This window comes from Battus philenor, unplaced genomic scaffold (assembly GCF_028537555.1).
Source record: "Battus philenor isolate CCGP_79_NKW_IND1 unplaced genomic scaffold, ilBatPhil1.0.hap1 SCAF_5, whole genome shotgun sequence".
Classification (NCBI taxonomy): domain Eukaryota; kingdom Metazoa; phylum Arthropoda; class Insecta; order Lepidoptera; family Papilionidae; genus Battus; species Battus philenor.
This window is the reverse complement of record NW_027181715.1, coordinates 8,303,551-8,328,835: the sequence shown is the minus strand read 5'-3', so window position 1 is coordinate 8,328,835 and position 25,285 is coordinate 8,303,551. Positions and strand designations below refer to the sequence as shown.

Sequence of the window (25,285 nt, the reverse complement as noted above, 5' to 3'; positions counted from 1 at the left end):
GAACAATATTCCAGGCTTTCACTAACAAAATTGTTGTATAACTGTTAACATCGTTTGCATCAATTTATTGTATTTTATTTTGCGTTTTCTTATTAAACTTTACTGGTGTTATTTAATAATCAGATATTATAATTTTTTGTGTAATTACCTTATAATATAATAAACCATGTTGAATCTGCCGCTAAATAATTCATTAATAAACAAGCATTAGTACTAATTGAATTACATTTTCATTCAAATTCAAAAAAAAATCTGTGAATACTTATATCTCTTATAAAAGTTTTAACTACTCTAGTGTACTCCAATACTATTTAATATTTCTATCCATAACTCTTTTAATACCCAAGTGAAAGGTAACTTACTTTTCTTCAAAGTTACGCCAGTAATATATTGGTTGGCGGTTAAGTGTTTTATTTACAACAATTAGTACCTAATAATTTAATCATATCGTATCATTATTCACTAAGAAACAATTACAATTATCACTTGGGTACATCATAAGAAGAATTCCAGAAGAGCCTAGCTTTATAGAAACTTGAATCAAATTGAGTTTCTCTATAATGGTATCCTTCAACACAAAGTTACGGGGTTTCAAACGCGCCCTGATTGAAAAAGGCCACACATCGTATTTACGGATTTTTTATGATCATTTTCACATTATCCTTAATACACTAGTTAGAAAAATTCATTCCCAAGCTTTATGTCACTTAAAAATTCTTTTATTTTGCAGTAGTATTTTTAATATTTTTTAATAAATTTTTAAAATTTTATACATCATATTTCAGAGACAAATCGTGGGTTTTACAATTAAGACCTTAAACAATTGCACACATGTGTTACCATGTTAAGTACTACTTTTTCCTCTAATTTGATTCTCATACAATTGAAATATTAGGGCCATTTTACAAACCATTAAAATTACTTTTCATTTCTGTCAATTTAAAATTTTTAGAAAATGTCCATGTTTGTTGTGATACTTATTTGTTACTCTCTTTATACATTGCGTATCCGTGGATTTAATGCTTTATGGATATTCTCTATCAGTGAACTCAATAGTAATAAAACACGACATGATTGTGCAAAACCACACTGTTATGACCCATCGCTAGCCATCAAGTCTCGACCCGAACCTGCTGATAGACAAATTATAACTCGAATGGATTTCGAACCGTCCGCACTCATATGCAAATTCCTATTTTAAATTCTATTTCATTTATATACGAAATCGTTAAATTTTACGACCAATAAAACGATGAAGATAAAGGTTCGATTTACTACAATTTTATGACTATGGCGCGGTGTATGTAATTAAAGTTATTTTTTTATTACTACATTATTAATATATAAATATTTTATATACTATGAGACCTCCATTGTAGAAGACAATCCGAAAGGTATGAACTAAGTATATTTAAAAAAAATGATATAAAAATTAAGGACAATATTATACATATTATTCGTTATTTGTTTTCTATACTTATTAAAATCGTCAATTTTAGTGGCATGGTTCTTAATTTTAATATGATAAATATATATAACAGAAATAATTTCATTATAATTAATAATAATTTTAAATAATCATATTAAACAGGATACCTGCATCTATCGTCTTCGTCAAGAAAATAAACTGGGATCAGGAAAGTTTTACACATTGTCGTTTACTATAAACCGTGTGTCAAAGCTATTTTCTTATGATGTAACATTTGTAAAAGAAACTTGAAAGATATTTTAAGCAAAGTAAATATTTTTAAAAACACAGGAAAAGATCGATTAAACCGATACCCTTTTTAATTTCTCAAATAGATGCATTTGTAAACAAAACAAAGCTGGTTGGTTATTGCAACGCAGACGATCAACGGGGCGACTTGGCCGCTCGCCAGACCAATGTCATATCGCCTTCGCCGACTATGTACCACTTTACTTGCCCTGACTGCACTTACGTTAGCTCAACAGCAACGCTAAGATGCATAAAAATATCTCTAAATAAATCATATTTACATAAACACTTTATAATCAACATTGGTGATCTGTTGAACACACTGCTGTCGGCTTTCATTAAAAAAAGAACAAGTTGGTTTAGCACTCTCCTCGATAAGGCATTAGAAATGAACTTTATACGAATATATGATACTTCTAAGAAAACACGCATAAAAATAAGAAATTACAATTTTTTTCTAATAATTCCTCGTAATATAACCTGAAGGTTCTGGGATGGAGACTCGAAAGCGATGATTACCTCGTAAACATTAAAGTATAGATGCTGTAAATAAAAGCGATAAAATTTCTGTATTAGATATATGATATGATATCGTGAAAGGAAAAATTGCAAATTTCATTTAATTTATTAAATATATAGTAATATTGCAAAAGACTCACTTTCCTTTCATCATTTTAAATCATGAATATTTGAATATACACCTAAAAAATTTCTGGTTCTATAATTCTTGGAAATGAGGTGGCCGAGTGCCAAAAATTTGGTCAGAGTTTAATGCAGTGTGAACTTTTACTGTGTTAAATGATCTAGACATAAAAGTCGATGATGGAATTGATTGAAATTCTCTTTTTATTCTAAATTTTTGACTAATTAATTCATGGAAAATTCATTTAATGAAATATCCTGTCTGCAATTTGTTTAATATTAATTTAAAGAATCAATTATAACATTCCTCATAAGTTTACAATAATCACTAACTGAGAAAAATGTTTTAATATAAGTTAGTAGTTATTTTGATGTGGACAATCATATGAAGAATAGACATAAATAACACATTATGAATGAAACGAACTATTTTATATAAAACTGCATAGCATTCGAAACACAACAGAGGTACAATTTACTCGAATACACAACTGTGGTGTGTAATTTTATATAAAAATATCGAACTCGGGCAGTAATCAATATTTATTTTAGCGCAAAAATGTTTTGAATTTGAATTCCACAATGTTGCATAAAGTGTTTACTTCTACTCATTTAATATATAATATCTGATTGTATTATTAAACCCGTGTAATTTAAATTTATAATTGGAATTTATCATAAAATGTTGATTCTCTGCACACATCTTTACTTCAATCGCGTATGATTACCTCCAAACAGGCATATGATCTAAATTTCGCGGGTTTTTAACTTAAAAAGAGAGAAAGTCATTGCTTATAAATTTAACGTTTTTTGTATATACTACTATATAAAAAAGTTGTTAGCTTTAACATGTTTAGTAGAACATACTGAGAAATAAAAGACGTCAACAATTACTCAGGTATCTCTCTCCTGCAACCAATCAAAAACTATGCAAGATTAATAAAAGAAAATAAGTTCATTTGATTGCGCAGGGGTTCGAGCAATGTTCCCCACGCGTTGTAGATATAACAGTAGCATGAATACATAAAATATCCATCCGCTTCCTCCATTTACTAAATGTGTTTAAATTGTTGCACACGATTTCTACCATATAAATAGAAACGTTTATTAATATATTTATATATATGGTTACGATATTAGTATGGTTTACGATATACCTCTCCATACTGCTCGAAGAACACTACTAAAAAGAAGAAAATAATCCAGGTTTATTTTAACAGAAGAGATCCGTAGACAAACGAAAGTAACTGACATAGCCCAGCGGATTGGCAATTTGATGGCAATGGACAGTCCTACATAGTGCTTAGAACAGATTACTACCGGAACCTTAGGTTCTGGAGTCTAGACCACAACCTGGTAAGTGCAGCGTCATCCACTAGAAAGGTAGACAACTTTTTTAAGGTCGTTTTAGCAATCTATAGGAAAGGCCTACGTCCAGCCGTAGACACCATTCTTATATACTGACGATAATGATAATTAAACACAGAAGAAACAATCATAATTTTCAATAAGTTCTTAAGAATGAAATATTTTAAAATACAATTAATGATTATTTTCAAAAGAACAAAATCTTATAAAACTTTCATTGTTGACATTTATCATAGCATGTATAAATGTATACTTTTTACCATAGAATGATTAAAACTTATCAAGGCGTTCAAATCAATATAAACTCAGACAAGGAATTGTAAAATTTGCCAACACAAAGAATATTTGCTTACATAATTTAACACGAAATGTAAAAAGTATTCGGAATTCTGTTGAAATAATTATTAATCTTAACACATCTGTTAGTAAATTTGTTATTAAAAAATCTATGTACATTTTGTTGTAAAATAACTGTAGTGCACTACATTATATTTATATAAATAAATGTGGTTATGAAATGTTCAATCGGCATTAATGGCTTTCCGATAGAAATTGTAAATCGTAATTCTGTTCAGCCCTACATTTTTAATTTACCAACCACATATGTACATGTTTCATACAGCACATTTTTAGTCCTACCAAATACCAATATATAGGTCATAAAGTCTATGACAATAAAGTAAAACAGGTAAATTAAATTTTTCATTTAATACATTTTCGAAAATGTATATTTGATGTCTAATTGGTTATATATATAAAAGCTCTAAATAGGTGAATGTTTAGCTCATTTATCACCTAAAAGTTTTTGAGCTTTTACACTTATTTCCAATCATCCTGCATAAAGTGATCACACTAAAATTTGTTACATTCATTTATTTTTTCTAAAGTATTTCGTCGGGCCCTAAACTTCTGACAGAACATAAACAAGTATAAATAGTAAACAAAAAATATTTTAAAATGTAGTTATCCGAATTTTGAACACGTTTTTTTTTACTGTTATTATTACGTTATCATTTCTGAAATCTTTGATTTTCGGCTAGACATATACATTAATTGACAGCCAGTGAGATATTCACCATTCGCCCCGTCAAAGCTATTACACCGATACTCATTAGCAATAATGCACATTAAATAAAAAAAATTAAAGTCCTATAAAGACAGAAATTGATTTCTCCAAACCATTTACATTAATTGACAGTAAATTAATACATTTCCATGTTTAAAGTTATCAACGTTTCTTTATAATTATTTTGTTTAATTAATTTAGGAAATCGAAATGAAAAACAAATGTGAAATACTTTGATACCAATCTCGCAAAGATTTATAAGCGGGTTTGCGGCATGTTTACTCTCTATCCTCGGGTCAAATAAACGTTCGGTTGCTGCAAGCGACAGGTACCTTAGGTTTGTGGGGTCACAAAGCTATTCAGGTTGTCATGACTTGCTACCTCGACCGCAAAACTCATTACGTAGATTTTTTTCAATATTATTACAATCGACATACAACAATATTACAGAGGTAAATAGAAATGTTATAGTTTGTGTTTCATATACATGTTTTCATATAACGTCTGACAATGTACTGATGTATTCAGTAACAATTTGACTTCGTAAAAATAAATGAATGTGACAATAAAACATTTAAAATAGCACGGCTAAGCCAAATGGTTGTGAATACAGAAAATAACAAACTGCAAAGCGACAAACGGCTTTGGCAGGGAATATTCGTTCCCATAAAATCTTTTAGAAGACACAAAAGAATAAATAGCAATATCGAAGTAACAGTTGTGAATACAGCAACTGCGTATTATGTTGGATAATACTGGAAAATATTTATTCAATGAGACAATATTTTTCACCACTAACAACAATATTACTGTGTAATAACTCTATAAATATAAAGAACAGGCGTTAGAAGCCTTGACATTTGTAGTATTTCGTAAACGATAATAATGTTTAAAAATTAGAATGATATGGTTAAGATTAAATATAACGATCTAATACAAATTTACAAATAAAATAACAGAAATTAAAGTGTGAATATATTACTTTTAATAAAATTTTTAGAGCGGCATAATACATAAACCACTTTCCTTTCCAGCATTGATTTTACTTTTGAATAATTTCAATTAGTTAATAATTTCATATTCCCTACCATCACATGTATATGTATACAAGGTGTACTCCCGATGATTTCAGGAATAATAAAAAATACAGTAAGAAAAAGAGTTTTCATAATTCGGAACACTGAATATTAAAATTAATTATTGTTTACTGTCTATCCCTGTAGATTTTGTACCGCAGAAGTTATTGACCACTCAAATTCCAAAAGAGAAAATAAATTAATATATCCTATATCATACTTTATACATGGTGATTTTGTAATAATTGGTAGGAAAAGCTTCAAAGGGGTAAATACATAGCTCATTTGCTGTCTATACGACACAAAAGGTTCATACTTATTTGTTTGACTTCTTACAAAAAACTCCAGTCATAGAACAAAGATGTTAACAAGCTCATCATTCACACTCCACACTACTCTGCAAGTAAATACGACTCTCGCTCTTACGGCATCCACTCCAAGAGACAAACGTAACTAAATAGACATATACTTTTATATCTTTATTTTTCTTAACTGACTAAAGCGAAAAACAAAATTGGATTACGGCACAGTGACTTTTATGAAGTAGAAGTAATATAACCAGGCAAAAGCAAATAACCAAATCAGCCCCCTCGTGCGCTCTTTAGTTGGAATGTGACAGCACAAGCCAAGGTCACCTCTCAGGGTACCTTACATCGGGTGACACGATGGAGCCTCCATCCAAACTATTTAAGAACTCGATGGCTTAAAGTTAAAATAAAGTAGTAAATAGCGGCCTAAGCCGAAGCTCCTAAGAGAGCTCTCGAGCTTTGCTACCAACAGATATATAATATATTTTTTTATTTAGGCAAAACTAACATAGTCGCATAATATAAGTCAACGTTGTAGCAAATGAACGCGACGAAAAACTTTTAAATTTCTACGTTTGAAATAGGTACCGACTCTATTTTTGTTATGAAAAATAATATTCATTCTGAACAAATAGGTACTTATATAGAATTCCTTGCGTGGTTCGTTCGCAGTGTTTGCGTGGGTGTTGAATGACTTCCTAGCGACAAAAGGTATATTTAGAAGTCATATTTATTTTTTACACCTTATAAAATAATACTTAATATCTCTTTGAATATTTATCGTTATTTAAAATAGATTGTGGATACTAAAATAAAGTTTTTATAGTATTTATATATACCTACACTCTTGCTAGTGTTGCAACGCAATGCTTTATTAAATCAGTCAACCGGAGCTGACTTTATAAAGGTCTTTCAGTGACCTTTATTATTATGAGTACTTCAAAAGGGAGGCGGTGATACAATACAGACTGAGGAGGGTCAGTTTCGGTGAGCACAACAAATTTCCTATACCTTTTAATGTTTCCAATACTCTTGAATCTTGTCGCTTATCATCTATAGTTTTTCATATACTCAACGTATAAACAATTATTGTAGTACATTTTACAGCGTTTTCTAAAAAACTATCTGAAAGACAACCATCAGTTGAAGTTCTAATATTAGAATCCATTAAGTAAACTGAGAATACTAAAACTATTTTAACATGAAGTCCTTATTTTTTGTTCTTTAAGACGAGCGCAACTAATTGTTGCTCATTATTTACCACTTTCAAATCCTGTTTAGTTTTGTTATGAAAAAGGTACCGGCTTACAATGAAGTTAAAACTGTTGTTTTGTGATGAATTACTTTGGCCTACGCAGTAAAGCATAGCGTTCACAGTGAATTTCCAGTTGGATGTCAATTTTACTTTATTTCATATCGAGGCGTCAGGTGTGTTAGTAATAGCCACGTTTCGTATCTGAATGATTTCAATCCAATGCATGCTTAGTTTTAACTTAAGCAGACTTTGATGTCGATCAAAGTATTAAAAAAATATTAAATAATAGTTTATAGTATTAATTTGTCATCAATGCTTCGCGGAAAAATACAGATGGATTGACGGTATACATCTAGACAACTTGAGAAAGAGGACTAACATCCTTTACAATTGTATATTCAACATTACAGTTGTCAACTGCGCAAAATCTCACTGCTGGTGATAGCAGCACGTATCTTGAGTCAAACGAGGCTGTTATTAGCATAACGCAATACCGAGGTCTAGGAGTTTCGGAATCACAGCTTTTCAAACTTTGACCTAGTTATGTAAATAAATGCTACTACATTCCGTTTCATAAGAACCTGTGATTTCAGACGTATTCTGTGCCAAGGGATTTACCTAGAGTTCGCTATTACCATCTTCAAACGAATACCATCTAAATTTTTTTAATGCTCGTAGTACCCAATTTAATGAAAAACCCAATAAAAAAGAATCAAAGAGATCTTCTGTGTAACGGTATGATTCAATATAAAATATACGTGGCTATTATATACGTTTCTAAACGCGCCCTGATATCGTTAATACAGTAGTGAGAACAATCCATTCCCAACTTGTATTAGTATACCTTACCTTAAGAAATATATCATATTATTCTACATTTTAAAAGGATTTTTTCCTTTTATTACTCAGTGACTGTCATTTAGCTGCTGTTCGTCTACTGCTGGAAATAGTGTAACGTTGCATGTTAGCGTCCCATACGTCTTCATAAAATGTTAATCAAAAAAAATATAAACACGAGAAATTTCACATAAATTGTAAGACAGTAAAAAATATTTGAACACTTGGCGGGGCACCGTACATCTCAAGTGGCGTGGGATCGTGGGAGCGTGCTATTGGTTCAGCGGACCTTTGTTTTTATAACAAACATCCGAATGCGCCCGCGCGCCAGCCACAGAAGCTTAGATCCCCGGGAAAAGAACCCTGGTCTCGGTCGCGTTCACTAGCTATGTGACGTTTCACGCGCTGGATCAATTCAAATTTACGCTATAAATCTACGTTATAAATTCTGGTCTCGGTTCTTCGATTTCATTCTCGAAGCATCTTTAACATCACGTCACAATCTTTATGTCTCCTCGCGCTCCAAAGGGGTGCGAGTTTTATAATTAAAATAACCTTTGGTCATTGAGGTTAAATCTTTTGGTACCTCGCACCGACACGGATACATCCTGTCAACTACCGGCGCTCCTCGCTTCTACCTACTACCGCCTGGGAGATCGCGCCGCTGCTTACTACCAACATCAGGGGAGTACCGATCTGCGGTGTAAAATCTGACCAGGCCTTCCACCCACTACCCTTTATGTAGAAATAATTTTTTTTACTGCCGCTACCCTTTTCATTTATAAATATGTTTGTCTAACGGTTCAATAAGCTTCCTCTATATACTTTCAATATGACCGGTTGGAGGCGGTCCGCATGCAGCACGTGCGGATTGCCTTTACAGGAGCATTAAACTAGATTTCATTAGAAAAGTATAATAAACTAAAAAATTGATTTAACTAAATTATAGTAACCTTGAACTTTATTAATGAACAAAATTGTAGATTTCTAATATTGAATACAGTTACTTCGTTAACGAGTAACTGTAATGGCTAAACGAACAAATCTCAAGTTTGATAGAAAAAGAAAGAGCGCTTTTATTATACTTGTTAATCCAATAAAAAATTCAAAATATCTTTATTCAAGGAGACATTAACATACACTTTTGATCGTCCATTATTTTAACACTATAAGTAGTAAGCTACCACGGAATACTGATCTGCTGAGAAGAGCCAGCAGGAAAATTAACAGTAGCTTTTTTTAAATGAAATTTAACAAACATTAATGTATTGGATACATTATAATATCTTGTAAATGATTCAAGCAACAAGTTCCACACATTACGATCAATTAAAAACTCTTGAATGCTATTACATACATTTATTTAACAAGAAAAATTCAATTTTAGATTTGAAACTATGAAAATATGGATGTAAGATAGTTAGTGCAAACCCAACATTCAAGTAATGTACATGTATATATAACAAATATACAGCTAGCTTCTCAAAATCGTTAACAAAGGACGAACGCCCCGGAGCGCCAACGTCGCACAATACCAACTTTAATGAAGGATCATTATAAACAATGTTAATTCAACTGAATTTCGTTTAAATTACATTATTTAACTTTTTAAAACACAATACAGTATTATAAAAAGACATATCATTGTACCGACAACCTAAACAAGACCTTTATCTTTACCATCAAAACATGAGCCCTTACATGAGCCTTTGTAAGTAGACGTAGTAAACTTAAGGCTTTCACCGCTATCTGTTCTGCGCGCTATGTGGCTTGTCTACTTTGGCACTTCAATTACTAATTCGCTATGTTTCGGCTATGTCGCTTTTCCTCTTTGCTGTATTGTATTTTATTGTATTGACTTTTAAATACATATATATATATATATACATTTTTTATTATAAATAAGTCCGTAGAAGGTTATAGATCCCTCAGGCGAACAATCTGTTCAGTAACCGGGCGTGGTCGAGTACCCCCAAGAGGAGACGTTGGCATGAGCTGCACGATTAGTATTCCGTTTCAAAATCAATATGATACTGTCGGATCATCTATTTATTTCCAATTTTGAATGTAAAAGTTATTACTACTTCAGAAAGTGTTAGTGTGGGGGTAAGAAATGCTAGGAGAAACTCCAACGACATTTGTTTTACTTATAAAGAAACTTTGGCGAGGTATCACGAGTACATAGATGTCAGCAAAGAAAGCTTACAATCTTATAGCGAAGTTAGTTGTTTAATTTTATTTAAGGAATAACATGATGATAAATAATATAATCAAAGTACAAATAAGATTTATGCAACATTATAGTAAAAAAATGTAACAACATAAATTTTCCGATTTTAAGCCAGAGCGGTTAACGGGATAGTAATTATTTTATGAGACATGTCCATTACATTTGAACTTTACGCATGTATGTCATAACTATAGTTATGATAATTTAAATTAATAAAAATGAACTATTATTTACATGTAAATTAATTACAAACTATGAGTTAACGTAATTTTTAAATATTTCAATGAAACTTGAAATGTTAAAGTGAGGTTATGAGTAAAATCATACCAGGACTATCTGCAGTCTCGATATTTTTACATTAAAACTTCGCACGGCATAGCCTTCTTGTAAATGAGTACTTTGAAAATTTAAACTCAGTATTTACCACAACTTGCTATCGTAACGTTCTTTACCATCGAGCACGATTTTATTTGATGTGTACGTTTTAGTAATAAGCACTTGATAGGCGTTTCGGATAAAACCGCCCATCTACCACGAGAACCATAAACAAGTAACAATAAAATAACACAGCGAAAAAACCTTTCAACTTTTTCAAGATCCAATACTTCTTTTAGACAATAGATATTATACAAGATAATTGGTTATAGGTGTGTGGTTAAAGGATTGAATGAATAGCTTATTTTCTGCAATTATTGTACGGTATACCCTATCCAAAAATCAATGGTTTCAGAAACATAAATATAACTTAATGATAATATATTATAAATGGCTTCCAAAATTCCGATAGCTACATATTGAAATCAGCAATTGTTTACTATATCTCTGCAGATTTTGTCCTGCCAGGGGTTTATGGCCTGTCGCAATCTAATAGAAAAATTAAATCTATATAACTTATTACACAATTATTGGAAATATGTGTAAAAGCTTTAAAGCTATTTGCAGAAAAGATCTAAACAGTCACGCCTTTTCACTACTATAGCCAATCACCTTTTATAACACCAGTGCGTATATACCGTATATATATATTTTGTACAATAACTTATTTAAAATTTATTTTCATATTTTTTTATCAAGGTAGAAATACCCTTGTGGTTCCGCCCGAACAGATTTTCATTTTATCGTAGTTAAGGGGATCAACAGAGAGCAGGTGAGTGGAAGCAAAGAGCCGAATTACGGTTGGCGGTGAAAGTTGCCAAAACCAAGCTGAGAAGTAAGATGTGTTTCCTGCGTACGTGTAAAACTTTGCTAAAACTCATAACCTATTTTTTACATAGCAATTACGAAGGAACAAAAACGCTTTGTGGTTAGATAACCTTCGGTCGTAAAACGGGGTGGGTTCAATCCGCTATAGGTGCATACACGTAAATCATTACATATCGTTCACCGTTTAGGTGAAGAACAACATCATAAGGAAACCGCAATATACAATAGAAAATAAACTTCTTTTACAATTTAAATTACAATAGAAAGTTATAAAAATATCTAATAATCAAGGCGCTAACAATATGGTATTTTAGAACAAAGACAATAGAATATTTGTGTCTGTGCAACTAAATTGAATGATTTTGCTCAACCTTTCAAGTTAGCGGACTAAACGCGTATTTATCAGCTTCGTGACGTCATAAGCCAGCGAGATTTCTACGTTTATTATAGGCCAAAATATGAGAATGAAATAATAATCGAGTTGCCATGAAAACAATTCTGAGCAGGCGTTTAGTCTTCTAGACGTAGACGTTTTAATGCCACATGCTTAAATAGATTTTTGCCTAATGAATTTTCAAATTGTTCTTACACGTCTTTCATAACGATTACCTAAAAATTCAATTAATATTTCATTTAGGTTCTATTTTTATTAATTTTGCCCATTTTGTTAATTTTATTTATAAGATGCTTAATATTTCTTAACAAAGCAAGAAGTTTATCTATCCTTATCATTTCCTATAATATAATTCTGGTCCACATTTTTGCCTACATTTTATTTTTCTACACCCTGTCTCATTATAAGTTTCGTCATATACGTTTTTTTTTTAAGTAATTATCGCATGTTTATTTTTACCATAAACATTAATATCCCTGCCAATGTGGCTTTAAGGTTATAGCTTCTCTACGAGATAGAAAGCAATGAGAAGATCCGTAGATAAACAAAAGTATCCGATATAGGCCAGGGAGTTGGTGTGTTGAGGTGACAGTGACAGCCCACATAGCACGTAGAATAGATGACCTCTGGAGCCTCATAACCATGGAGTGTAAACGACGGGCCATCAAGAGTAAGACGTCCACTTTCAAGGTAGACTGATAACTTTGTTAAGCCCATCGAAGACGCTGGACGGTAGCGGCTTTTCAGTAGTCCAATCCTAAATCTGTGAGGGAGGCCTATGTCGTACACAGGACTTCCTATCGCTAAAGTGATGATGATTTATATACCCGAAGGAACTGTATAAAACAGAGATTATTATGCTAAATCCAAATTACCTTCGCGATTTTATAAAATACAAGTCTTTAACTTAGAAGGCAGTCATCTGTTGAAGGTGGAACGAGGTTTTTATCAATCGGAAGCTGATGACAAGGATGCCTAAAAAGTCTGCAAGCTTTCTTTCAAATGCTACTATATTTTATAAACCGACGTATTTGAGAATGAGGAACGGCAGTTTTCATGCCGAGTGAAGTCAATTTCATTAGTTGATGCAAAATTTTGGAATATAAAATGTCCTCTATGGACCAATTTTTGAGAAAGTTATACGAGATTTGTATAGATTGTAATTTGATAGACAGCTACATTCGTTTTCTCACAAAATATGAAATGGAGTTCGTATTTCATATATGCAATTCAAATTACGAGTGACACGCATCAAGCGCCCGCTTGCTTTCTTAACTGTTGTGGACCTTAACATTTTTTTTATAATAGCTCTCCTACACGATAAATCAAAATTATCCGTAAAAAGAAAATCATAAAGTCATGAACAAAAAATAAAATAAATAGATATTTAAATTGTTATTGTCTTTTTATTTGTTATACATAAATATTGAACACTGATACTTAATTAAATACCCTTCGAAACAAACTACACATAATGCTTTGCTAAAGTGTCTGCATTATTAGAAATGAGATCGTACGTCCCGTGAGCTTAGTAATTTCATTAGTCATAGCGGTCTACAAATCGGATAACAAAATGTTTACGTTTCTATTCAGTTGCAGAAATAGTTGACGCGATAGCCCCCACATAAAAGATTTTCTGCAAAGGTTATAAGTAAATAAGAGAAACTATATGTTTATTCAGTCAGTAAACAAATAACAAGCAAGCGGAAAAACTAATGTTACGGAAAACATAGAAATGTTTCTCTAAACAACTAAAGTTTTAAATGTCATGATATAAATTTAAAAAGTCGTTTTTAAATACCCTTTTGCAATCTCACCACGTACTGACTGTGGATTATATGTATGTTTATCATAGCACAACTTTATTTCTGACAAGAACTTAGAATCTGGGTACGTGATTTTCGTTGAATCTGTAGTTTTAAATATAAAAATAAGTATTTCTTATGTTTTAACAAAATTATGTATTAAGTTACATAATTCACAAGTTCCAATGTTAATATTTTCCAAAAAAAATCCTGGCGCCATTGACGGCCGAACATAATAAAACGGATGCCGCAATAACATTCACGTTTATATAGATGCTACCTCGGCAACTTCTGTAACTAAATATAAATTACTAGATAAGTACCTAGTGGATTTTCCAAACAAATAATACGTTACCTTCTCAATTCAATCGTGGCAATCGCAAACACAGTTTAATATTTTAATACTTATTTAATAATATCACACTATGTACAATGCATGGAACGTATAACTAACCATCCATTAAACGCATTGCTTTTTTCATCACTATAAAATCAAAAACACTTTATTTGTAACTCTAAAGGTTTTATTTACAATTACTGAATTTTTTTACTTATATACTAAAACAGTTATTCATTTTGAAGTTAAGCCTCTTTACCTCATCATCGTCATCGTCTTTTTAGCTACAGGGCGTCCATTCCTGGACAAAAGCTTACACTATAGATTGTTAATAGGACCGAATGGAAACAGCCTACATCCAGCGTCTTGTGACCTTATTAAGGTCCTGTCTACGTTATAGGTTGTCCGTGCTTTCCACCACTCCAGGACCTAAAGGCCCCAGCAGAAAAGTGCTCTGCGGGGAATAAGATCTGCCCAATGCCACATAAATTTGTAAATCCGATTTACTACGTCGGTTAATTCACTTTATAATAAAAACTAATACAACTGAGCTTGAATTAAAAAAAAATCATTTAATCCTTATAAATAAACAACGTTGTTCAGTTAGTAAATAATAAATGATATTAGGTCGTAACAGGTTTGCAAAGGACATTATCCTTTCACCTACCGACGTACCCAAAACGATTTGGGCGAAATCGAGGTATATCATAAATTCCCATACCATCAGGCTCTTTCTATTTCACAATGATGTAATCCTTAGAACAATGAAAGGAATTGACAACAATTTGAAGCTCCCTAGAGGGACCGAAACCTTTGTACATCGATCGCAGTTCCGGGCCAGGCCTCGGGGGCGACATTCACTGCGAGCACAAAACAGGCTCGACAAGGTCGCTCGCTTCTTATTGTTGCTATATCTAATAAATTATTCACTATCTCAGATAATCTAAGTTAATAATTGAAGACACACATTCTAACGTTACACAAAAATAAATAATATAATACCCGCCGTGATAACTTAACTTATCGTGTGCAAAATAAATAGTTTATGTGAAGCAATATTTTAAAATCATATCCTTTTTTTGGAATAAATATGTTTTTATTTCAATAATCTAAAATTATTCTTTTAATTTGGATGATATTTCAGAAGAATATGATTTTTAAATATAATATTGTAATAGCAAATTAGATGCTTTTTGTGAAATTCAATTGTCAAAAGCCGGTAGATCTGTTTGATACATCTAGGCGGTTACAACTAAAGACACCTGTATCTGCAACCAAGCATTAATATGCAAATGTTACTGTGTTCCAGTTTGAAAAATACCATAGGTAGTAAAATTACTAGCCCGACGAAATATCTTACATAAGAAGTCGGACGCGAACGCCGTTTTTTCTTAAGAGTAAGGACATGGATTACGTATTTTTGAAAACTTAATTAATACCACATTGTTGTGGCAGTGTATTTGTCACTCACACGTGACGTCACAAATGCTCCAAATTTTTACGCTTGTTATTACATATTATTTAATTGTTAAAGTTTTTTATAAACAATCTATAGGTTGTTGTTTACGCTAGACACTTACTAACCAAAATTGAAGTTCATCTTATGTATAAGCTTTGTATATTAATACTTAAGTAGATAATTTAATTACAATAATAACGCATTCCGTAGGTACAATACTTTATTTTTTATAATATTGCAATTATATACTAGAGAATAAATAGTTCTAGTAACTCAGGGATATATCAATAGTACATTAAAATGAAGGCGCGTTCGCACTCATTAAGATTAAAATAGTAAACCTATTTTAAGTAATTAGGAGTCTATGATGTATTTATGCATAGTACGAGAGTAGTTCTTCCTTCTGATACGATGGTAAAATAATTGTAAATTCTATGTATATAAGCCAATATGTATATTGTATATGTATACAGATGAATTAAAAACCGTCATGCCAGAACCATAGAGCCAAATCAAATGCCGAGTACTGTATGATACGATTTTCTATAACCTTCATTTTCTTAATCCTTGTCGAAATTGAAAACAAAGAAATGAGTCGTCCTGGAATATACATCCTATACATAAACGTGTAGAAGTTATATAATTATAAGAGTAAAGAAATATCCTCTGGAATTTCAAATGTCTAAACCTAATTTCTAATGATGGGAAAGTTTGATTATTTTAACAATAAAATTAAGTCTTTACATATATAGCTTATTACATCTAAATCAGTGCAATAATTTAGTATATTGCTTTTTAAAACAGGCATATAAGCTATGTATAAATTTTTAAATATAAATAATTTGTTTATCTTTCATACATTAATATAAATCGAATATGCTTTTGTTGTTTAGTTGGGAAAATTATCGATTAATTGAAATCTAATCTAAATTAATTTATAAATTTAAAATAAACTGATATGAATTGGTATAAAATTAGATTAGTTTTAAAATATTTTTCATAAACAATATTAAAATAGTATTTAAAAGATAGTTATTTTATTAGTATTGAAAATAATTACAAAGCGCTTGTCGAAAAATCTTAAATAAGATTTCGTAGAGTCCTTAATAATATAATACGTTACCTCGTAGCATGATGTGGGCTCACTGCCGCCGGCTAGATTTATTCAATAAACACAATTTTACCGTCACAAATCATTTTAATTTATAGCTCACTACAATCTTGAAATAGTCTCTCTAATGGCGGTACAAAACGCTAACGGTCGACCTTTATGTTAGCCGGCGGTGACGCTTTCACGTGCATATTATGTGGCGACGCGCGTATGTCGCGTGGGAGATATATATTATCATGTGCACTTGAAGCGGCCAACGTACGACGACACAGAGGATCAGGCAGTAGCGGGCGCTCGCTTCGTGTCCCTCAGCAGACTGGACTGTTCGTAGAGATGGGGCGACGCGCCCACGCTCGATACCGCCGCCCCCTAGCGCCCTCCCACATTGCAAAATCATTGAAAAAAAATCAAGTGTTTACTGCCCAAATACTATTCACTAATAATCAATTAAGCTGAGTATCAAGCCTCAATAATTATGTAAGTTCCAATAAAAAAGCTCTTTTTAATATACTTAGTTATAAATAGATTTCAAATAAGTATACCTAATGAAGCGAATTTTCGGCTGGCACCGTTTGGAGGCATCGTGTACGTGTGCCATTCTTATTACGGCGCGACGTCCCACGGGGGAGCTTTGTTCTGTCTTGCATATATCGTAAGCGATTTCGAACACCATAAAAATGAACCTTCCTCATGACTAGACAGTTCATGACTTGCGGCTTTTTAATATCGCTGTACTATAGAGATATAGCATTTATATAAATGTCGGTAAAATTTATTTAAAAAATTCTCATTAAAAAAGGTACTTGATTTTGAATAACGTGATCTTGTTATCAAAGCATTACATTCGATATTATCTATTAATTTACTTTGTGCTATATAAAACTACGATTTAAAGTGCACTTTTACTGATGTTATATAGATATTTTGCGTAGCTATATAGACTTGTACATTTTATAATAACTTTCTTTCAAAACCATACGCAAGGTAGCAGATACTATTCGTCTAAAATAATAATTAACATGACATCCCTGATTTGCTAATGAAACTCAACTCTGCCTCGTTCGAATTGCCGTCTCCATAACAGAGTGACTTTTACCTTACCTGCATAGTAAACCAAATATAATTACCAGTAGTCTTTTTTAGTTATTTTATTTTTATTTAGAAATTCTTTATATTCCTATACGCTTCAGGAAATAAATTTTTAATATCAAAATAATTCAAACTAGGAAGGTCGAAATAATTACTTCTGTCAATAATGTTTGATTTCTAATAACTTATTATTATTTTACTCTTTTTCGCAAAAATAAATACTTTCTGGAAAGTTGTACATCTAGTTTCGTTTCTAACATGTACTTTCTCTATTTATAACTTATTGTTTGTGTAATCGACTAGCTTAGTGAACTAAGCAAATACTTGTGTTATAAAAGTTTCAGTATTTAACTTTTAAATGATAATGCTATGAACCTACTTCTTGTAGAACTTTTTGTGTAAAATGAAGACACATTATTAGTTTTCTTCTCATTAGTTGTACGCTCGTAGCAAAGTATTCGTGACTACGGGGACGTTGCAGGGCCTTTCACACTGATTGCATGAAAATTTCCTCATCACGAACACAAACCTTAAATTTTTAAATTTACAAAAAACTTGACAAGACCTCTGAATCTTGAGCTATTTACAATGCCCTAGTCAACAAGATTCACCATAACGTCGTCTTTCTTTCGTCTCATCATATCAAATATTGTTGAACATAGACCTTCTTTGTAAGTTGCCAATAAGACCATTTGGAAAAACATTTTCAGACTATCTTAACTAGATTCTTATAATCAGTTATATCAAAAACCGCTGGACCACGTAATAGAAAAGCACGGCGACATGGGATAAAAGGATTAACGGAAAGAAGAGGAAAAACTATCCGCAGCGTACATACCTTAGGCGCGGTATAGCGATTTCGGTATCACTGTAATATTATGGGCCTAGAGAACCAAAAAACTTTCATAGAAGATGCACAGGAGTTGACATAGTTCATCGTTTTTAGAATGTTATCAGCATTTGGTATATAATAAAATAATCGTACCAGTTAGACGAAGGGAAAACTCATCACTGATAGCATTCACAATTACTTTAAAGGAAATGCAATATTTAACCTTCCTATAAATATTATCCGAGTAGCAACAATTTTCAATTCAAAAGTCATTACATAAAATACATTAATCATACTAGAGTAGGGTATGACACCACTTGATTCTTCGAATGCTCTCGTTAAAATGTAACTCGACGCTTAAAATCCTTTACCAAGAGAGCAGAGGGCTCTTTCAATGCATGTTCTAATTACGTGTGATGCTCATCTTCAGTTTGGTAATTGCATTTTAACAAACTTTAATTTTACAATTTTAACTATAAATTTTCAATATTTTGCTAACTTTTGTATTTTAAAAAATATTTTGTTTCTTAATTCGGTGCCAGATATTTTGTACAATACCTTTGTTTTTAAAAAAATCTGTCTTTCCCTGTAAGAAAAATAATTATATTACACACAGTTCGTTTGAAGTTGAAGTATTCTCGACGGCCCATTGACATGTATTTGGATCCTCAACAATACCCACGTAGTTCTAAAGATATATTCTCTTGCTCGATTTCAATTTACTAATAAAAGACATCTACTAAATAACAAAACTTGTTTTCTTAAAATAATTTTTTCAACATCATATTGCTTTTGTTTTAATCATTGTTTTAAATGGAAATATGGCACTGGTTGATTTGCACTCTGTGTCCTCCACCTCCTCCCTATTTGCTTAAAAACTCAAGTTATAAAATCGTAATGAATAGTGTACTAATTTGTAAAAAAAAGTTTGTCTACAGAATAAATCATAGAGCTTATAATGTAATATCAAGACGCTTAAACACTATTGGACTATTTGAACTTCATCTATTGATTATTGACTTGCCAAAAAATGCAAGGGGATGTTATTTTTTCTGTAACAATGCAATTTTTAATATATGTCTAAAGTTTTTAATATTATACGTGAATGGTGGTTATTTTTGTTTGGTCACCTATTACGTAATGTAATGAAAACTCCTTTTAATAATAATCAGTTGGCGAAACACTAATCTTTCGCCGATTTGTTTACTTGTATATTGCATCTTTGCTTTGCTTTATTTAAAATATAATTAAGATTCCAATAAATCTTAAGGCTGCCATATACTTTCTACTTTGAAAAGAAAACTATACCTTAGTTTTATTAATTTATTGCTCTTTTTTTGTTTATATTACCAAAAATATAACTAACTTTGATGTATAAAATGCGATCACAGACACAGTAAGTTTTTCCATGCATACTTAATGCATTTTAAAATGTCATCTATTTGTTTGTCCGCGCTATATTCAAGCGAACTTAACGCTACTGTTAAGCCCCGCATTTTATAACTAGTATTAAGTTTTACAAGTGGTCTACTTAAATATATCTTGAACTTTATCAGAAACATTAAGGATATTCACAGAAAAATATATCCTAGCAGTATGAGTTAAAATTAGCAGCCGTGTGAAAAGAAGGTAACGTATCAAGCCGAGAGTGAGCCACTCGTCTGTTCGTTTCATCCACGCATGGGTAGGTCGAGTTTTATGACTCGGTGCTGAGTTTTGCTGAACGATGCATTCTCAGTTGAGGAATATGGTATTGTTAAAAGACTTAACCACCTTTTCAAGAATTGTGTCTTGATATACTTGTTGCAACATTTGGTCATCCTTTACAAAAAAGATTAGGTCACTCCTTGACAGCTAACACTCCACCAAACCTTCTTTAAAGGCGGATAATGTCAACATTGTAGTAATCTACCTAATTAGGAAGTTTCTATAAACCTTTCAGCATAAGCTCAGTCACTAAAACGTCACTAGTATAGAAATTTTTAGTAAATAAAATTTTTCTGCCGCATCCCTTTGCTTAACACATAAGTTGTTTTGATTTTACAGGATTTTTAATTATAATTTGGCAAGGAGAGGACCGGATCATCAGTTTATTTTGGAAAAGGAATCTTTTATCCCAAAATAATTTTGTATTAACCACAGCAACTAATACTTTTTTGTATATGTAATTTTATTTGTTGACCAAACTATATATATATATATATATATATATATATATATATATATATATATGTATGTATATATATATATATGTATATATTTATACATACATATATATATATATATAGTTTGGTCTCTAAATAAGAGATACCTAGGAGGAGAGGAGATAACTATATTTTATTGAAATCGATGATACATAAAAATAAGGGTCTCTATTTCATCCAGGTTACTTGAAAAAAAATATGTTCGAATCCAATTTCTAATTTTATTTGACCGTGTCCTATTTACGTTACGTATGTATGTATCTACATAACTTGATACCGCGATCGAGGGTTGTAGCAACTACCCTAATAAATATTTTTACAAGGCATATAACACAAATATCCAAAAGAAAGTTGACTGAATAATATTGGCCTCTTTCACTCTCATTATTACACGTAGTTTGCATTTTCTTATTTCATTTTAAAATACAAGAAAAACAAGAAACACAGTACATCTGCTCAGTGCTCAGCGTTTTTACCCTTTCAACTAAAACACAGTTTACGCATTTTTTGATGACGAATACACATGGCATAACACGATAGAACTACCTAGCCCACCTTAACGTGTAGGTTTAACCGTCGTTACTCGTTTGTATTGAAAGGTAAGATACTCGGATTACATGAAAAGCACTTTTGTATTGTAAAATATTTGAATTGAATGCTTAAATATTAATTTCTGATCAAACCTATAAAGAATAATTGTCTATTTTTTACATCTATGGATCAACAAATTAGCGCCTTTAGTTTGGTCAAAATTTTCGTCGTTGTCAAGCATTTTGTGAGTCTACGAGTTAGAAATAAAACATTAATATCTACGACCGCAAAAGTATACTTTACCACTTTAGAAGTTTTATAAGCATTTTGCGAATACCCAAGAGAGAGTACCAGCTTGTGCACCGCCAATGGAAAAACAGATCAAATAATAAGAAGCCATAATTTTTTTGCATATATAAAAGTTTAGCTAAATAAACATCCAACTATCATCTCTCTGCTTATATCATATAAAAATTCAAAAAACGTAAGAAGTTCCTCAAAGTTGGTACATATAAGGAAAAAGGAAAATTTGTTATTCAGTTATAATTATTTGACAATTGTAATATTTATAGAAATTGTTTAATTTTTAGCTCGATGGCAGCACTCATCCATGTATTACGGAATACTGCGGCGGCGGAGTGGGACGGAATATGGCAGAAGCGCTATGGAGATTGAGAAATGGCAATGTTCGTCTTCTTACAGCAGTCGGCGACGATCCGGACGGGCACTACCTTTTCGACCTAGCTCCAGGACTTTTATTAGATGGTGATTAATTTATAAAGTAATATTTTTGCACTACGTTTATATTATTCTAAAGTAACATTATGTTTACTAAAACGCTTGTCAGTGTGATCTCTAAAGATATTCATTTTATTCGTCTTCGTTCTTTTTTCTCCAAATGCGTTTCTATAGTAAGCTGTAACCAAAACTTTAGGCAAATACGTATACAAATATTCTATCTCTTACCTCTCTTAAACGAACCTACATCAACAACTGACGCACACAACGTACTCAACTTTCAATGGAGGGACAATTATCCGTGCATTAAAAATGTTGAAGCCAAACGTTTTGTTCGCATGCGAAAAATATTCACAACGATGTATAACATAAACGACAGTTTCGTATAAAACATCTCTGTTAATCTTCTAAGGATGGATGGCCATCTTTTATGAAAACTTACAGACCTGTGAGTGATAATATTAGCATTATTTATTACTACTGTCATACAAAGCAAGCACGTTGTTTAAAATTCTATTACTTTAAATAAAGACAAAATTCCAAGGTTTTGGTACAAATTTTTATTCATCTCCACAAATTAGTAAATGACATTATTTTCATTTGCACAACTTCTTTTGAAGTTCAGAAGTGGGAAATCGTGCGAAGAGAAATGAGGAGTTCCGCAAAAGAACCTAGGTCATCGACGTAGCTTGAAGAATCGCTTCTCTAAAGTGGACAATAGACGGGGCACATCACTCGGGAAACCACAGGCTGTTGGGTCCGAAAGATTTTCTAGTGGCGGCCACAATCCGGTAGACGTTGTTTGGGTAGTCCTCTCACTAGGTGGACGGTATAGTTAGGTTAGAGAAGTCTCTGGATACAGGTAGCGTAGGGTCGATCATCTAGGCGATCTTTGGCAGAGGCTGATGCCTTGCAGGGGGTGTCTATCAGCTGATATGATCATGATGATGTTAATAATCGTGTAACATTTTACTACGTAAAAAAACATAATTTTACTACGTAAAATAACAATAATTTTGATCTTTACAGGTTGCATGATTCGTGGCCAGCGGACCTCTATGTATTCCGCGATATTCGACTCAAAAGGCGAATGTCTTCTTGGTCTAGGGGACATGACCATTCATGATCAAATAACTCCGAAACTGGTAAACTTTTAATATGTGTATTTTGATAATCAAAATAAATACATGTATAATTAAAAAAAGAATCCAAATTTAAAAAGGTAATCAATTTATTATCCAAATTAATTCAAAAATTAAAAACTCTTTCATCGCCTAAATTAATTAAAGTTTAAGTACTAAGAGTATTTGAATTAATTTTCAATTATATCTCTTTGACGAGAACATAATATACATAACAAGTTTTGTTTCGCTTAAAATGAAACAGATGGACACAGAAGGAAGACCAATCACGTTATTTTTAAATCTTTGCAATATTTCTTAACTATTAAAAACATTTACGATGTTTATGTGGCGAATCAAAGCAGTTCCCTTCGTTTGTACCGTCACGTGCCAAATTTCATTTGACCTGATATAATACGATATTATCAATGACAACTAGGCATTTAAAAAGTAAACATACTATTAATACTACTTACCTATCAAATCCGGTCAAAAACACGATTATTATGTAACGTTAATATTATTTGTGTCGAAAGAAGCTACGATGTCGTAGTCATGATTACAGCCTTAAGAAGTCCACAACTGAACATAAGTCTTCCCCATAGATTATCAAAAATACCGGTTACGCTACGCTGAGCTTGCGGCTCGTGCCATCAATTCAGAACCTTAAACTTAAAACTTAAACCGCACCGGCGGCTATCTGGTTCTGCTTGCTATGTAGCCTCCCCTCTGCCATTCCACTTACTTTCGTTAGCATTATTCTTGATCATTTGTGATTTGACTTGAGTTCAATTATAATTCAATAGTTTTATAATAGTGTAATATCTTATAAACTTCTTTCTCTAACAATTTTGTTTAGAGCGAATCAGCCATTAGGCAGGCTGAGATCATCAAAATAATCAAATTCAGGCACGGCCGTTTTGCCAGCCAGAATTTTCATTCGGGCTCCAATAAAAGCTGTTTTCAACTAGCAATAATCGCTCCTCGGATTAACCTTATTGCTATATGACACTCAACGCAAAGTTTGTATACTGGACTGTTAAAAATAAAAATATACACCAGATATACATATACGTACATCACTTCTGTGAAATTTAAATACGTATGTATTGGCGAGTTTTTAAATTAAATTTTGAACTGAAGAAACTGTCACGAAAAATTACAATGAATAATTGCTTACAATGACTACTCTGGTGATCTAACTTGAGGTGCGTGCATCTTTAGTTACTTTAACTACAAAAATATTAAGAAATTGATGTACACCGGTTTATTAAATACTTTCATTTATAAAAAAAATTGAACTGTCATTACTTTTTACTATTTCAAAGTAATTATTACTTTTGAATGGTTGCTTCTAGGTAGATCAACATTTAGAAACATTGAAAAAAGCGCCACTAATTGTTCTTGACGGCAACGTGCCCCAACAAACATTGGACTACGTGCTGCAACTATGTCACAGATTTGATAAACCCGGTAAGTAAAATTACCACTCCATACTCTTATAATTATTAGATGTCTCTATCTTATAATCATAAGCAACTTCTAATGATCATTTTCAATCATAGACAAATTATGTAATGTCAATCTACTATCAGACATTTGTTATTACATTGTTATTTTTTGCAGTCATCTAACTTTTTAACTGCTATTTTATTATATTAAGAATTATCAAAATTATATACAAATCAATTTAAAATATAGAGGAGTTAATTAAAATTCTAGTAATAGGCAACCCAAACAAGCACATCTAAATAAGAATTTTTTAAAATAAATTTCACTTCTATTTACCTACATATTTAATCTTATTTAAAAAGTTAGTAGATGATTATTATTCTTTAATTAAGTTTATTGTTTTTGTTTATATAAAACATAAATATTGTGATGTCTGGAAAGTAGGTAGATGTGAGAAAATAAATTACAAAAAAAATTACCTTTATTGATAAGTCATGAACTTAAGACAGG

General features: G+C 31.7%; 2 protein-coding genes across 4 annotated transcripts in view; one reads left to right on the top strand and one right to left on the bottom strand.

The window, feature by feature from the left end:
• Nucleotides 1-17,106, bottom strand: part of LOC137929924 (tetraspanin-4-like) — a 67,800-nt gene extending 50,694 nt beyond the window's left edge. For all 3 annotated transcript variants that reach the window (XM_068773063.1, XM_068773062.1, XM_068773064.1), the window contains exon 1: nt 16,821-17,106. The gene's annotated coding sequence lies outside the window, so the exon portion shown is untranslated. The remainder of the gene's footprint in view (nt 1-16,820) is intronic.
• LOC137929923 (uncharacterized) overlaps nt 1-25,285 on the top strand; it is a 97,849-nt gene that overhangs the window by 62,365 nt on the left and 10,199 nt on the right. Inside the window, exons 7-9 of the mRNA XM_068773061.1 lie at nt 22,055-22,229; nt 23,232-23,347; nt 24,682-24,796. Of these exons, the coding sequence (XP_068629162.1) occupies nt 22,055-22,229; nt 23,232-23,347; nt 24,682-24,796 (406 nt within the window). The remainder of the gene's footprint in view (nt 1-22,054; nt 22,230-23,231; nt 23,348-24,681; nt 24,797-25,285) is intronic.